The 18068-nt window shown below is 35.7% G+C and overlaps 1 protein-coding gene across 3 annotated transcripts in view; it reads left to right on the top strand.

The window, feature by feature from the left end:
- Positions 1–18068, top strand: part of trappc9 (trafficking protein particle complex subunit 9) — a 235626-nt gene that overhangs the window by 30217 nt on the left and 187341 nt on the right. For all 3 annotated transcript variants that reach the window (XM_059509121.1, XM_059509119.1, XM_059509120.1), the window contains 2 exons: positions 795–921; positions 3401–3546. In XM_059509121.1, the coding sequence (XP_059365104.1) occupies positions 795–921; positions 3401–3546 (273 nt within the window). The remainder of the gene's footprint in view (positions 1–794; positions 922–3400; positions 3547–18068) is intronic.

Genomic DNA, 18068 nt, shown 5'->3' with positions numbered 1-18068 from the left:
TCTATGTAAAAATGAACTTATTTTGACGGGTTGACATGAATACCTTTTAAATTGACACTGGTTTTACACAAATGAAATGGTAAAATTCTTGTGAAGTGACACAGAACAGTTCTGGTGTTGTTGATGCTGAAATTACTGCAATTGTCACGCGCTTCAGTCTATGTAGTAAACAAACTCGCACGTCTCTGCCATTCATTCACTCACACAGAGAAGCACAGAACATGCAGGATTCAGATTTCAACCAACTTTTGTGGCTTAACATTTACAGATACAGATATGGAGATTTGATTTAATTAATTTATGCTAACTTTGACACATTCTGTGACTGTCCATATTAAAATGTAAGTTTCATTTTCATGACTGGATTTTGAGATTCTGTCCACGTTTTCTGCTTCGCAGAAATCATAGCACTGTATGCGCCAAGAACCGGGTTGACCGGGTCATCGGTACCACCGGTACTTAAAGTCACATTTTCATTTTTTTAGTACCGACTTGGTACCAAAGTACCGGGTCTTTTGACAACACTAGTATATACAGTTTATAATACACTATTTTAAGTGTTACCATTTAATTTGTAATTTTATTATTATTTTTTGTTTTTTGTTTTATCTTATATTTTAAAAAATATTTTTAGAAAAATAAAAATAATATACAATGTATTTATATATGATATTATGTAGTTGTGTATTGTTATTTGTATTTATTTATTGTTTACTTTTACATGTTTACTTTTTTTTTTACTAAATTTTATTGCAACACAACCTAAAAATGCATGTTGTCTTCTCTCTCCACAGAGAAGAAAGAAGTGACCCAGAGTTTGGAGAACTATACGTCAAAGTGTCCAGGTGGAATGGAGGTGATCAGCCTCCCTGATGGACTCAAACTTCCTCCTGTTCCTTTCACCAAACTGCCCATAGTCAGGTGAGAGGGCCTTTTGTTGTTTTTCCTTGACATCCCTGTACCAAAACAGTCATACCAGTAATTTAGTTTTGTGTGTCCATATTCTATTTCTACTCTGATCTTTTGTATCAAACAGGCAGATTTTTGTTTCTGTCCCTTTAAAGATTCTATATATGAAGTAGATGATTTGCATATGTGGAATGTCAATGATAATGAGTTCATACTTGTCATTTAATTTCTAAATAGTCTAATGTCTGTTTTCCATAAAAACAAAATGTTTTATTGTTTATTTGAACATGTTTATCTCAATGGCCACTCGCAGGGTTTTGATGGTGTATTTCCACAGCTCAGTGTGTGAAAAATGACTCATCTGAATGGTTTTAAACATGTTTGAAGTTTGTTGGCCTATGAGCCGCAAGTAAGCTGTATGAAAATTAAAAATGCAGTTTTCATTTGTTTTAATCTCCCCAAATGAAATATTTGAATGGGAAACACATAACTTCACATATCCTTTCATCTGTCCCAAGGAAGCTGCTGATGTTCTTTGTGTGTAGGAATACACATAATCCCACCAGCGGCTTGATTGAAGTCTCCATTCTTCTAAGCACTCCTCTCTAAAGAGCTGTTTTTTTTTTATTTTCTGAGTTGTTAAATTTCCTTAATTTATTCTTAAAGGGATATTTAATTATACAACTTCAGACAAGCAGTGTTTCTCATGATATTTATCTCCCTCTTCACATATCATTAGCATGCAATATCTTGCTTGCTGCCTGCCTTCCTGAATTTACATTGGAGGGCAAATTTTAGACATATCTTAAAAAAGTTCTGTAATGAATTCTATTCTAGCTTGGTCCCCAGCATGAATTTTTTTTTTTAGGCGACCGTTATTTTAGAATGTACCGCCTTATTGTTTCCATGGCGACGGGTAATGCTTGTCATGTGACACAACGCAGCCACAATTAGGCCTGTCACGATAACTTTTGTTGTGCGATATATTGCCCTAGAAATAATTGCGATAATCGATATTATTGTCATTTTAAAGACCATTTTATGCCAAAATCATAATGTAACAGCATAAAATGCAAGAAGACCTACACAAACAAACTTTATATTCTTGAGAATATTTAGATCGTGGAAATTAAGTATCCAAATATTAGATACCTTAAAAACCTTAATAAATTGTAAAAAAATTTTTTAACAAAAAGTGTAGGAAAAAACAACAAACTTGTATGGAGATTTTTCCATCTACAGATTTTTCCTGGCCCTTCTTTTCTCTGTAAATAAAGGGTGAACACTAATGTTGAAAAACACAATCACTACTTAGATGTCTGTATGCACAAAGGCACATATCCCTAAATAAGACCAAATCTGCAGATGATCATACACGTTAAAGGGTTAAACTGCAAAAAAGGGTTTTGTGGTGGTTGCATAGTTGTCTAGGATATTGTGAGTGGTTGCTAGCGTTTGGGGTTGTTGCTAGGATGTTTGCTAGGGATTTATGGATGGTTGATCAGGTGTACGGGGTGGTAACTAAGGTTTTTAGGTTGGTTGCTAGTGTGTTTTGGGTTATTTTTTAGGGTCTGGGGTGGTTCCTAGGGTTTTGTGGAAGGTTTTTTGGCGTTGGTAGCTTACTGGTTTTAGTCAAAATAGATTTTTTTTTCTATTCTGATCTGTAGATATGGCTTAAGTATAAGTCAGTGGAATTTCCTTTTAGCCTATTTTATGATCCCCCTGGTGTAAGCTGTAAGTCTGATCACATAGTGGGGTACCAGCACACCTCTCACTTGATTTTAGGAATCATTCATGTCCAGTAGCACAAGCGCTGTGAGAAGCGTTATGTGCTGAAGTTTAATACTCAAGGTTTGCACAGTAGGTCAACTTTCCAACATTAATGAACATTGTCATCTTGTCCTTCCAAAATATTTTCTTTAGTTCTGCAGAAGAAAGTCAGAAAGGTTTGGAATGGCATAATCTTTAAGTGATGACTAAAAATGACTATTTGCATTGACCACATGAGTGCTATCACTTAATAGCAATTCATCGTGTTGCTTCATAAGTTTTACAGTACCTTTAAAAAGTTTGTAGTCGGTAAGATTACACTTTTATTCAGCAAGGATGCGTAACATGTTTCAAATAAATGTTGTTCTTTTGAACTATATCTGTCAAAGAATCCTGAAAGGAGTGTATGATGGTTTTTGACAAAAAATATGAAGCATTGCAACTCAGCGAAGCAGCATATTAGAATGATTTCTGAACAATCATGTGACACTGAATACTGGTGTAATGATGCTGAAAATTCACAGGAGTAAATGGCAATTTTAAATCTATATATATAAAAAAACTATATTATAAATTGAAGCAATATTTCACAATATTACAGTTTTTACTGTATGATCAAATCAATTATGGCTTGGAGAGCAGAAGAGACTTCATCCAGGTCCTTTCTGCTTACTCAATATGTGAAACAGGCCTAACTCTCTGTTTTTTGATTGATTTTTAGATCCGTTTCTCTGCTGAACCTGCCAGTGGGTCTGCGTCCTCATAAGGTGAAAGGCCTTCTGGGACAGGGCATGTCCAGCGCCAGCCCATTTATCTACTCTCCAATCACGATGCACAGCAGAGGAGACGAGCGCTCGAAGAAGATCGGTGAGTAGTATTTCTTCTCAGAAACTTCTTCTTGTTTTCTCTGAAACTTTAATTATGGTATATTAGCATGATCTTTGAGTTTTAACCTCACGCTCCGTTTTTTGCGGGGCGGTATTGCTCTGATCGGCTTTCGTAGCGATCTTAATTACTGTTTAAAAGATTCTAAACTAAACACACACCATTGTGTTTCCATGTGGTCTGTTTGATTCATGTTTATGACAGGCGCTGTCTTTAAGTTGTCTCTATCCCTGTTGGCAGTCGGAGGCAGCTGGAAGGAGTTGAAGTGTTTTCTGGATCTCTTAAGCAGCATCACACGACACAGGCTCTATTATTAATAGACTTATTAAGGCAAATAGCAGAACACTTTGCCACATTAAAATACTATGGCAGTGTCATTCATTTACTGTTTAAAAACTCAAACCATGGTGATTAGCTGGTACACTGATGGTATTGCATGCTAAAATATGGTGCTTTGATACAGAATACACAAAGGTACAATACCACTGGATTTACATGCAGTACCAATACTTCATGGTAATACCATGATTCTGTGATATATGTGTCACAGTTTCATATCATATTTACACTGTACTCCAAGCAACTTCTAGTGGTTTTAGAGAAGTTTTTGTTATTTGTTTGCAAGTGTGGTACTTTAAGGTACTTCATGGAATGCCATGAGATACTATAGTATTTTACTATAATAATCATACAGTGCCACGGTATATGTCTGGGTACAGTGCTGCAATTAATAAAGTACTTTTGATAATTATATTTAGATTTTATTATATTCCTATACCATGGGATTTTCATGCAGTACTGTGATTAGTTTGATATACATTGTAGTATTTAAATGGGATTTGCATGCACTCCAGGTTTTTATGGTACTTTTTGCTGCTTGTTTGTAGTTGTACTTCAACAAATACAATGGTAATACCATGGTATTTGAATATGATAACTGTATATAAAAATACCATGGTACTGCAAGTTTATCAGATGGTAATACTGTGGTACTTTGCCAAAAAAGCTTAGTACTGTTAGTGATGGTATTACCATGGTACACTGATATTTGTCATGGTATTTTTTTGATTACCAATTGTTTTATGCACCTTACACCTGTTAATATAATATAATATAATATAATATAATATAATATAATATAATATAATATAATATAATATAATATAATATAATATAATATAATATAATATATGCTGCATATCCAGAAAACATGGTTTTGACTTTTTGATACTTTTTTGAAAATTATTTCCTGTCAGCTTTCATGTCAAATATATTTCACTCCAATAATCGTTCACTCAGTCTTCATGTCAGTAAAATGTCTATTTATAGTTCAAGCTCCTCCAGATTCATATTAAATTCATAGAATCTCTCACTCTAGGCGTAACTTTCTTGAGTTCTATTGTTTTGTTGTGGATTTTTTGGTTGTATTTTTGGACTGAGGGGCCCTGAGGCACTGGCAGGAATCTTATGAAGACAGATGGCTGTTCAGTGTGAGGTTGCCCCGACTTTTCAAACAAATCATGTTGTATAAGAGTCAGATGGCTGTTTCCAGCCTGTCTTATTTCATTCTGCCAAAACCCACCAACTTCTGCTGCTAGTGCCTGTTTTTATTATTTTTTTCATGTGCTATCCCATGACCACTTGGATGCTCCCAATGGTCCCGATTTTATTCTCAATTACGTTGGAGCGGTTAGTCAACCGCTTCCGTCATGGGTCGTGGTTAGTCACAGGTGGGCGGGGTGAATCAACACAGGTGGGCACTTTCCTGAAGACTTTGTCTTTCTGCTATTGAAGTGAGGTTTAGAGTTGCCTCAATTTCTGGTTGATTACACAAACACCTAGACGTCAAGAGATCATTTTCCCAAGAGTGATGGAAGGAGCAAGAGAATGAAAGGATGAGGAAATTCACATTCAAAACAGAATCATTCTGGTCGTTTAAATAATTGAATCACTTCCAATCAGGGTTAAATTAGTGCCACGTTCTTCCGCTTTTGAGTGCGGCTTCACTGAAATGCCCCTTGGTAGATCCTGCTTCATTTTATTTAAAAAAATGTTAACATTTTTGCTTTGAATTGCTTTTGTTGGTCAAACAGCACTGTTTTTTAACTGTTTATGCTTATTATAAGTGGACTGTAAAAGACAGTTTTTCAAAATTGCAAATAAAACAGATTATTGCAGTATAAGCAAATAGTATTTCAGTGTTTCTATTTTAACATATGATTTTTGCCTGGCAGCTGGTGATTAAATGGTGATGCTCTGCAAATGTGAGTGTCTCTTATGAGCTGATTCTTGAATCATTCCGAAAGATTCACCAGATGCCAGTTTGAATCAGCTTGATGAATCTTTACCTAATAAACTCAAAATGATTCACCAGATCCCAGTTTGAATCAGCCTGATGGATGCTTTACTGAATGAAAAAGACTAAAGACATTAAGTTCAGCGATGAACGTATCAAAATGAAGAACGTTTTGTGTACTTAAATGGAGTAATTCACCCAAAAATAAAATTTTTCTTTTTTTCTTCTTTTTTTGGTCCATTTAATAAAAAGACCTTTAGTGTTTTTCAAAATCTATTCTTTTGTGAAAGTCATAGGTTTGCATCAACTTGAGGGTGAGTAAATGATGACAGAATATTTATTTTTGGCTGAACTATCCCTTTAAGGTCCTTGAAATCTAAATTAGTATTATTACTGGATGTTGTGAATGTGAAAATTTGTTAAAGATATGCATGCATACATGCTAAATACTCTACTGAAAGTAGCTCTCCACATCAAAGTCGTGACAGGACGTCACCGCTCTCGTATTCCTCCAACACGGGGTGGTGTCTCAAATCCTCGAAGTCCCATTTTCCTCAAAGTCATTTGTTCCTTGCTTAACGGCTCCCACGCACTTTGCTGTGTAAACAGGACTTGTAAACGAGCTGCATTATATGATCCTCCTTCTTGTTTGATGGTTACGAGCCCGCTTAATAACTTCCCAGAATGCCACAGGCAGGAGAGGATGTGTCACGCCTGTCTATGGGTAAGCTGAGAACCCAAGGCTAATGACTCTGAGTCACACACTTTCCCTAACAGAAAAATCTTGGGGGCGATGAAAAATGTCACTTGTTTGTTGTTTTGCCGTCAAGGCTCCATTGGTTTGAATATTTGATGAGGTGATGATGCCCCTGTGCCCCACACAGCTCTGAATTTGGCCAGACTGCATGTAATGAGCACCCAGGGTAACACTTCGCGGTTTGATTTGAGAACAGAAAAGAACATGTTTGCATTGATTGGATTGTGTGTTTGTTTCTAACTCGGTGATATTGATATGTAATGTAGTTAGTGCGTGTTTGTGCCGAATCAACTATAGATGGTGTTTTCTTTGCTGTTCTGTTGCTCTCTCGTTCTTGCCAGAAAGCAGTCTGACTCACACACACCAGATGTCTCTGGAGAGAAGACCTTTATCAAAGCGAACAGCCTCCACAAACACACACACACACACAAAGACAGGGGTTGCGTGAGGTACATTTAGTCGTGCATTTAACTAATTCAACAAGGTATATGTGCATAATTGTATTTGAGTAAAGAGACTGAGGCAGGATATGTTCTTGAAGCATTTGCCTAATTATTTTGAGAAGTTATTTCTTGTGTGTAAATTGAATTAGGATGAGGGAAATTGCAAATAAATGATCAATTCTAGTTCCGTTAATGAATCAGGAAGAAATATTGGGAAGACGTGCGATGCCTTTGCCAAATTATGAGAGAATTTCATTGATGCAGTTCTTGTAGAAAGTGCAGAAACTATTGAATGACTTTTAATGGTCTTTTTTGGGGTGGTATAAGTGTAATCCAATAATTGGCCTTTATATTTTTAAAAACTATTTTTCCATATAACGAAAAGTGTGGATGTAATGTCATTTTGGGCAGTTTTTGATTCAGTAAAACCTGGCTCATCAACATAACTTATTTTGAAATATCGATTCTATAAAAGAAAAGAAAAGAAAAAAACAGAAAAAAAAACAACATGAATGTTTTTTATTTGCTAAAAATACTGAATCATACCAATCTTTTGTTTGAGAATCAGAAATGTCTTTGATTCACGTAAGAATCTGTCATTCTAAAAGGTTTTCTAATCCCCAAAAATAACCCATTCATAAGAATCATTTGTTCAGGAATCTGGAAGGTTTTTGATTCACAAAAAAGAACCCATTCATAAGATTAATAATTTCTGAAATGCATGGGCGGAGGGTGAACCAACTCCAAGGTAAGGCTAAAAGCAGCCAAATATATTAAACCTCATAAACCCAACCTTTTTTTTTTTTTTTTTTTGGCAAGAACCAGACATGGGTGTCATGTAGGCTAAAAATAAATGTTTGATGGGACTGAATTTGTATTTAATGTAATTACAATTTAATAAAAACATTCAAACAATGAATAAATTATAAATGGTAAGTGACTGTTACGTCTATGAACATAACAGAGGCGGAGGCAAGCAAAGACTCATTTAAAAAGGGGGATATTTATTCAAGATTACTTTGAACAAAAGAGAGAGGAAAAAATCACAACAAAACTGCTGATTCAGCCCACGGTCTAGTTTACCTGTGCTTGCCAGCAAAAGTCCTGCAACTGCTTCCAGCGTCACAACAGCATTTATACCACTCAGCTCATAAGGAACACAAGTGTATGAAATCAGAACATAATAAATGAAGACAAATAACAAAACTCTCGGCCACTAAGGGACAGCTGTATCAGTACAAGCCATTACTTTCTGAACAGAAATAAAATTACATTCATATGTAACGGTAACATTATTAAAGCCATTGCATTCCTAAGCGCGACAGAATAGCGTGTGATTGGTTAAAATGCGCAACACTGTAAAAACATAACAAATAAACTGTAAAAAATACGGTGCAACATGAGCAGATCTTAATTTAATGCCACATTCGACACTGTCTATTCATATTCACTTTGTTAGCAACAGACGTAATAGATTACATTTGTTTGTGCAGGGGCTTTTTTGTCCGATTTATTGGCATTTTTGCCCCAAGTCCACCTGGCCAGGGCAAGGCTAAGCCTATGCTGAAATGTTTTTAAATTGGCAAAATTAAGTGGCTCATAAAAGTCTCTTCTTCTGAAATGTTTTTATCCACTTAAATAGGGGGTGGACGATACTGGTTGCTGTTTATATCATGCTGTTGAGTATTTAGTTGTGCAAAAAAGAAATCCTACTCAGATATCTTAGTGGTCCTGTGTGTACTACAGTACAGTACTGTCTTGTAGCGTTTAAACTCTTAACCCTTTTTAGACACCTGTGATTCAGTCTTTCAGCCCAACACGAATCTTGCACCTACATTTTCAGGAGGTTGCACTAGAATCTTCTCAAGCTTGGTCTTTCTAGTGCATTGCTTTTTTAGAAAGTTCGACAGCCACACTCACAAAATCTGCCCTTGCGATAGCTTCTGTACATTTTCGGGCATCTTAGTTCTCAGGACAGACCTGAGAGTGAATTGTCAGCACTGAGGGGCATTTAGCATTTCGCCGCATTTGTCTCCTCTATCTCTCTCATTTCTTCCTCTGATCAGATAAACAGCCGCCTTTGCTCATCTGTCCAGCGCCGTGGCTGCAGACTAACAGAATATTTAATGCTCTGTGTAGTGCTTTGCCTTCCACGTCAGATTCTATAACTGAGATTGATGTTAGCTGTAAAATAAAGGGGCTTATATAACAGGAGATGGGTATTCCTATAATTGCACAGGCGGAGAATAGGTTACGAGGCCGCCAAGTTCTGCCTTATTCTGTCTGCATCTTGAATCATAAAATGAGAGCGATGCCTTTCTTGGATGCCTACATCGGAAAGTCCAACCAACAGTGGGAGGGGAGATTAGGTCTCTCTTGACATAAAGTCAATTTCTTTATCTTATCTTATGAAGTGTATGGAGTTTTGTGAGGTTAATGATCAAAGTCGCAGAGTAAATTGTCTTCTCGAAATGCAATCGATGTTAAATCGAGAGATCATTATTTTTGCAGACTATATAGTGCTCAATAAAACAACTAAACATAAGCAGGCTTCTTTCATTTATAATAAATACAATTTATGTATTCAAAGATGTTTTGAGACTTGTTGAGACTTTTGTTTACCTGTAACTAAAGCAGAATTCATAGCAACATGCACCATGCTCACTAAGGGTGCATTTGTTTGTTTAAAAATAAAACCCAGTAATATTGTAAAATATTATTATAATTTAAAATAGCAGTTTTTTTATTTGAATATACCTTAAAAGGTCATTTATTCCTTTGATGCAAAGCTGAATTTTCAGCATCATTACTTCAGTGTCTTCAGTCTCACATGATCCTTCAGAAATCATTCTGCGTTCATTTGGTGAAAGATTTTGTCTTTTTATTATCAATTATCATTATTTTATGATGTAATGTTGAAAACACTTGTCCTGGATATGTGTGTATAAAATATATAAAATTATTATTATTATTTTGGAAATGATAATAGTTTTTTTCCAGGGTTCTTTGGTTAAGAGAGTTCTAAAGAATAATATGTATTTAAAATAAAGTATTTTGTAAGATTATAAATGTCTTTAGTGTCACTTTCATAAATTCAGTGTTTTCTTGCTAATTAAAATGATGAATTAAAACAGACTTTTCAAGTAAGCCCAGGTGTCACATCAGGGTTTATATTTGACAGATTTAGTAACGAAAATCATAAAGTTTTAATTTCCTGAAATCATGATGTTCTCAGGAGGTGTGCAGTGTTAAAGGCTCTTGCTTAACAACTTGATATTGATGGCTGTTTGAAGCTCATTAGATAAAACACACATGGCTGTTGGCTGTTTTGATGTAGATTAAATATTCATTATTTTATCAGAAATGGATGCGGTCGACTCCCTTCAGAGCAAAATCAGACTTCAGCCATATCAGTGCAAACTCTCCAGCAGCGCGATGGAAAAGACCAAACACTGTTCAATCTCAGCCCAATCCACAGAGCCAAAACTCATTTTGTAAATGTACGACTTGTTGTTGTCCCTGTGCGCGAAGAGGAACCATCTGCCTTCAAGCTGCCTCTCATACTGTGAATATATTTACTCTTGTTCCCAGAGAAGAGTCCAGCATCCTTCAGGTGTGTGTGAGATAGATGAGCCGAAGGGAAGTCTGTAGCCATTTTCACCCATGCTGGATAGTAACAATTGGATTGACTTTTCCCAGATGCAAAAAATATTCACTCATAGCCAATATGAAACTCTTAGCTTTGATCAATATTTTGACTTCATTAACCTGTTGGAATTCAGTTTTGAAACTCTCATCCACATTCAGTCTATTTATCAATTGATCAAAAGTGACTGTAAAGACATTTTATGAAGTTGATAGAATGATTTCTGAAGGATCATGTGACGCTGAAGACTGGAGTAATGATGCTGAAAATCAGCTTTGTCATCACTGAAATAAATTACATTTTAAAATATATTCAAATAGAAAATGTTATTTGTATTTGTAAAAATATTTGACAATATTACCATTTTATTGATCAAATAAATGTAGCCTGGAAAAACATAAAAGCCCCCCCCCCCCTCCAAAAAATCTCACAGATCAATTAATTGGATTTAAAATGTATATATAATAATTTACTCATTTATTGTGATATGTGTGCATGCATGACCCATGACCCATTCCAACTGTCAGTAACGTAATTGGAGTGATTTATTCTGGAGTCTCTGATTATACTACAGAGATCTCTGCTGTGATGCAAGCCAGTGCATCTGATTATTTGATATTCAGTCTGAAAGGTGCTTATTTGTATGCAAAGGCTGTAAAACTGCTGGTTATAAGCCAAACAATTCTTCCCTCATCTCAAGGCTGCTATGAACAAAACACCCCAGCACAATTTTAAATGGCATATTCAGAGATGAAAACATGCAGGCTGCATTTAAAGATTCCCTGATGAAGTAAAAACAAAGTTTCTTCATCTAAGGGTAAATGTATATTTTCCTTAATTAGTATTTGCATTGAAAATATTTTTCTGCATCTGTATTTCCACTTCTAACCACAAAGGCCATAATATGAAGTGCAGAATGGAATAAGATATTATATTTGCATACTATATTTTAGTGATGCATGCATATTTGGGTGTGGGGATGGTTTTTACACTCTTGTTACAATGAATGAATGGTTACACATTAAACTATATTGAAGAAAGTGTTTAAGAAACACTAACCAGTATTAAAATGTAGTGGCAGCAAAAGCTGAGTTTTAAAGTACAACAGGCCTGCGTAATTATGTCTGTGACATCTAGTGACCTTTTGTTCTCTTGCGCGTTATTCTGTACGATCTGATCTTAACTGTTACTGTGGTAAAGCTTTTTAATCTGACATCAGGATCTGTGAGCTTGACAGGAACTAAGCTAACATAATAGATTGAGTCTAAGAATGTACAAAAGGGTTGTGTACATGTCAATCATGCCATTATTTCTGCAGTGCAAGATGTCTGAGCTCACTCTGTAAAGAACATACGGTATTAGCATAATCAAAAACATATTTATGCTATTAACATATGATAAAACATCACAATAATCCATAAGTAATGCACACGACTCCAGTCAATCAGTTAATGTTTTGTGAAGCAAAAAGCATTGTGTTTGTAAGAAACAAAATCATCTAGATGCTTTAAACTTTTTAAAATGTTTCTTCCAGTTAAAATAGGAGTCCTCTAACCATAATATTGCATTCTCCAGTGGAAAAACAATTTGAAAATATGAATCTGGAAAGAAATCTGCAAAGATCAAGCACCATTTAGAAGCAAATACAGTCCAACATCTTTTAAAATAAGTATATGATAATGTATGTATGATATGTAACATTTTAATACATTTTAGCAGATTATTGTTTACATATTGCGACAGTATAAGCAGTCAATATAGTGTTCATTAATGTCTTAAAGTCTTGATGGTTTAAAGGTTATTTGGTGTTATAATTGCGATCATGTTATTCCGAGTTTGAAGAGTGATGAACTCCAAAGATGTTATTCTGACTCAGTTGTGGTGGGGAGAGTTTTCTGCCAGCTGGAAAGTTGCAACATGGCTGGTTGCAACTTTGGAGTCTTGCTGGCGGACGCGGTTGGACTGGACGTCTGCGAGTAAGAGCATTCAGTGCAGCAGAAGAGAGAGAATTCTTTTTGTTAGTTAAATATAAGATTTTGTTTGACCAAACGGCCAGTGGCAGACAGTGAGCCTATGTTTGATCAATTTAGCCTTCTCATCATGACTTGCCTAAAATAAAATCTATAGATATAAAACAGTTCAAGCATATAACAATGTTTAAACGTTAAACCAGATAAATGTGCGCTATATCTAATAGTTTGCGTGGAGACGCTTTGCAGGACATGTATGTGCCAGCACGATCACTTGCATTTTTTCAGTGGATATGCTGTCATTTTTGTTCATAAAGGTAAGAGTAATCATTCACAACTGCAAATGATTTACTTCTATTTGTGTGCACTCACAATATCAACAAAACGTTGTGCTTTTATAAAATAAAGAAAACAAACATGATGCGCTTTCTGCCATTTTTACAAATATAAAGGTACAAAAATAAACTGAAACTGTGAAAACATTCCTCACAGACATGATAAATATATCTATAGAAAGATTTAAATGACTACTTAACAAAATAAAACAAATCTAGAACAAAAACTCATAATCCGTAAAGATGCACTTCTCTCTAAAGGCATCTCTGAGGAGATGGCGAGTCAGGGTCGGCAACTTCATCCTTGACTCAGAAAACATTAGTTTATTAGCAAAGAATTCAAATATCTCCTTACTGTTTCCCCCTGTCACATTTATAGTAATTACTCTTGCTGGTGCTTTTTGGCAAGCTTAAGCTTATTGCATGCATTTGAACGCAGAACTGTTCAGCTGCGCTGACGGCACACACCATACTGCTGCTGGCGTGACAATGAACTCCGTCGAGCCACGCTTATTATTATTTTTTCACTAATTGATGGATGTCTAAAATATAAAAATATGTAGAAGCCTTAAAACCGACCAGAGGCCCGGCCTGTGTCTGAACTATGACGTGAAAATCGGTCCGAAGCCCGGCCCAAGGGGCGTAAAAAGTTCGGGGCCCATTGAGGCCCGGGCTAAAATGCAGGGCTATAATTTAGATCATCAAAATACTAATTCGTAGATAACAAACATTGTGTAAATGTTTTAATCTTAGCATTAAATATATTTTTTTTATTTATTCATGTTGACTTCAAGTAAAAGTGTTGCTGTTTAGACTAGCATTTCATGCAGGTTTCCTTCAAGTGAGATGATTTTTATCAGCTAGCCCATGTTGATCCACTGTGGCTGCTGTCGGCACTATCGGTTCATGAACTCAACCAGCCGTGCTGCTTTTGCCTGGTGTAACTTTCTGAAAATAGATACCGTAAACCGAAAAAATACACAGTATCTGAATGTCAATTTAATTTGATATAACATCAAACTGGCATCCGCAAACGAAATTCTAGATCTTCACTAACTTCACTTTTCAGTTTTCAATCAGTTTTCCTCATGTTTTCGTTTTCAGCACTAAATCTACTGTTTTATAAGCAAATATCTCTAATCCAACGCATTGACATTTGGTTTCTAAATTTTTTTGAGTCTGCTGCATATGGATGTGCATATTTGTACTATAATGACTGCAAGCTGAGCTCTTGAGGGGTAATTGTTCAGCATTGTGTTTGTTTTGTGGTTTTATCTGGGATGAGTTCTATCTCATAGGGTAAGCTGTGTTTCTAGAAGAGCGAAAGGGCAGATATCCTCTGGCTCTCAGCATGCACGTATCTCAGAAGCGGTGCAGGTGTCTGGAGTTGTGTTTTCCAGTGGAACCACAGGAGGAGAGCGCTTTATCCTGTCTCCTAAACGGATGGCTATTGTAGGGAGAGATATATGTCTTCTCCTCTATTACGCACGTAATGAGGCATTAAACACTCTTTATTATCTTTATCAGGACTTTGTCTCGGCCTGATGCTGTTTCAGCGGTTTGTACAAGCAGTTCTGTTTAGGAATATGGACATATTAAAGGGGCCATATCAGTGGAAAGAGGAATTTTCATACTCTTTATTTTTTTCTCATTCATTCATTCATTCATTCATGCTTTCATATTTAAAATAAATTATTATATAATTAAATGAATAAATAACATAATAAATACATTTAAAATAAATACATACTGTTTTTCAAAAGAGCAAATATTTGACATGCTTGTGTATGTGGGATGGAGCTCTTACACCAGCAGATGTCCACAGCAGACCCAGCAAATCCCTGTTTGCTAAGCTGTAATGGACGATTACACAGTGTGGCCCCTTATAATGACTAATATAATTAGTAATTAAAAAAGTTAATTTATTATTTATTTAAAATAAATAATTTTAAATACATAAACATTTTTAATGTAAATATAAATACATAATATTTTGCTGAAACATGAATAAATCATTATTTTAAATAATAATTTAAATTATTTTAAATAAATAAATGAAAACACAGTTTTAAAATGTATAATGAATACAAAAGTAATTTAAATAAATAATTTAAAATAAAATATGAATCAGTTTATTTTAAATATTTGTATTTTAAATAATAATTTATTTACTTTAAATCATTATTTATATATATTTTTAAATTGATTTCATTAATATATTTTAAATATTTTTTTAAATATCTACTTTTACTAATAAGCAGCACTATAATACAGGCATTAATACAGTAATACAGTGCATGTTTATTGGTCAACTTAATTTATATATCATATTTTGCTTGCATTTATGTATAAGTAGTATCTCAGTGTGTGTGTGTTATATGTAGGTGAACATCTACTCATACGCTGTGCACGTACTGATAATCAGCACTTTCTAACAAGCCATTTCAATGTAGTCACATCTGTGATCTGTGAAAAAGGTCACATGGTGGACAGAAGTAGCAGCCTTTTAAAGGTTTTCTCATTTTCCCCATTCACTGTAAAAGCTCTGGAAGCTTCCTGATCCCTGCAGTGATTCAACGATGCTGACAGGTGCATCCATCCTGTGTCTTGGGTCCATGACTGTATACTGTACGTCTATACCTGCCAAATCTCAACACCACTTAGAGTGGTTTATCTTGAGCCAATGCTCAAAAGAGCAAATATTTGACATGCTTGTGTATGTGGGATGGAGCTCTTACACCAGCAGATGTCCACAGCAGACCCAGCAAATCCCTTTTTGCTAAGCTGTAATGGACAATAACACAGTGTGGGCCCTTATAATGACTGTCAGCCTGCTGGAGATAAAAACATACCCAACCACAAGTCGTATTTAAAGAGATTTTTGTACAGATACATCTAATGTAGGCTAGAAGGGCTTCTTAATTAGTTTGTACTGGCATTTGCAATTGCATGACCTTGTGCGTGTTGGAAATAACATATTGCTGCTTGTTTTTGGAAGTAGTTTTAGTTGTGTACTGTGTTTTCTGTATGCCATATTACAATTTTCCAAAATATGACACATGCAGAGCACACTACACTAGGTACAGTATCCCAAAATGCAGTGCTATCAACTTGACCCTCTATTTATTTATTTTTTTTATGACAATTTAACTCAGAATAATCCATATTTTCTTGAATGGTTCCACTTGTAGCATGTGTTCATACACTCAGTGCTGCATAATAGTAAACAGTTCTGCTTTTGTGTAGCTGCAGAGGTTTGAAGGACATGAATTTCAGCTTGATGTGAGTCATTCAGGAGCGCTCCTCACTAATGCAGAACAGCAGCGATACCGAATTGATGGTGAATCTCTGCGGAGGTTTCGTTTGGAGAGGTGAGTCAGCTACACTTGAGCAGGGTTTCCTGTCATCTTCAAGAGCGGCCGCCACACGAGTGTGTGAGTCACTGTGGAGGGACATTAATGCAGTGTGTGCTTGTGTTTCATCTGTACAGAGATCTGGTTTAGAATAAAAACATTGACTGCTTTCCGGACTGATGACTGGTTGGTTATCTCAAGGGCTTTTCCTTTTATGTTTTCTTTGTGGGTCTCTTTTGAACAGCAGAGATCAGTTAAAAATCTTTGACATCCAGAAGATTCTGTTCTATAACAGAAAATAATTACTTTAGATTGTAATAATATTTTACAATATTACTGTTTAACTGTATTTTTGATCAAATTAATACAGCCTTAATACAGCCTGGCACCACAAAAAAATTAAATAAAAAGTTAATTGCAGCGTTTTATCTTGTAGTTCAGACTTTTTTTGGGGGGGAGGGGGGGACTATATGTACTGTATGTATGTATGTATGTATGTATGTATGTATGTATGTATGTAGGTGTATACAGGTGCATCTCAATAAATTAGAATGTCATGGAAAAGTTATTTCAGTAATTCAACTCAAATTGTGAAACTCGTGTATTAAATAAATTCAATGCACACAGACTGAAGTAGTTTGTCTTTGGTTCTTTTAATTGTGATGATTTTGGCTCACATTTAACAAAAACCATCCAATTCACAATCTCAACAAATTAGAATATGATGACATGCCAATCAGCTAATCAACTTAAAACACCTGCAAAGGTTTCCTGAGCCTTGAAATGATCTCTCAGTTTGGTTCACTAGGCTACACAATCATGGGGAAAACTGCTGATCTGAAAGTTGTCTAGAAGACCATCATTGACACCCTTCACAAGGAGAGTAAGCCACAAACATTCATTGCCAAAGAAGCTGGATTTTCACAAAGTGCTGTATCCAATCATGTTAACAGAAAGTTGAGTGGAAGGAAAAAGTTTGGAAGAAAAAGATGCACAACCAACAGAGAGAACCGCAGCCTTATGAGGATTGTCAAGCAAAATCAATTCAAGAATTTGAGTGAACTTCACAAGGAATGGACTGAAGCTGGGCTCGAGGCATACAGACGTGTAAAGGAATTTGCTGAACCACAGACAACATCAGAGGCATCTTACCTGGGCTAAGGAGAAGAAGAACTAGAATGTTGCCCAGTGGTCCAAAGTCCTCTTTTTAGATGAGAGCAAGTTTTGTATTTCATTTGGAAACCAAGGTCCTAGAGTCTGGAGGAAGGGTGGAGAAGCTCATAGCCCAAGATGTTTAAAGTCCAGTGTTAAGTTTCCACAGTCGTGATGATTTGGGGTGCAATGTCATCTGCTGGTGTTGGTCATTGTGTTTTTTGAAAACCAAAGTCACTGCACCCGTTTACCAAGAAATTTTGGTGCACTTCATGCTTCCTTCTGCTGACCAGCTTTTTGAAGATGCTGGTTTAATTTTCCAGCAGGATTTGACACCTGCCCACACTGCCAAAAGCACCAAAAGTTGGTCAAATGACCATGGTGTTGATGTGCTTTACTGGCCAGCAAACTGAACTGAACCTCATAGGCAATCTATGATGTATTGTCAAGAGGAAAGTGAGAAACAAGAGACCAAAAAATACAGATGAGCTAAAAGCCACTGTCAAAGAAACCTGGGCTTCCATACCACTTCAGCAGTGCCACAAACTGATC

This window comes from Carassius carassius, chromosome 25, assembly GCF_963082965.1.
Source record: "Carassius carassius chromosome 25, fCarCar2.1, whole genome shotgun sequence".
Taxonomy (NCBI): Eukaryota; Metazoa; Chordata; class Actinopteri; order Cypriniformes; family Cyprinidae; genus Carassius; species Carassius carassius.
The sequence above is the reverse complement of the archived record's forward strand: the minus strand, read 5'-3'. Positions and strand labels throughout refer to the sequence as shown.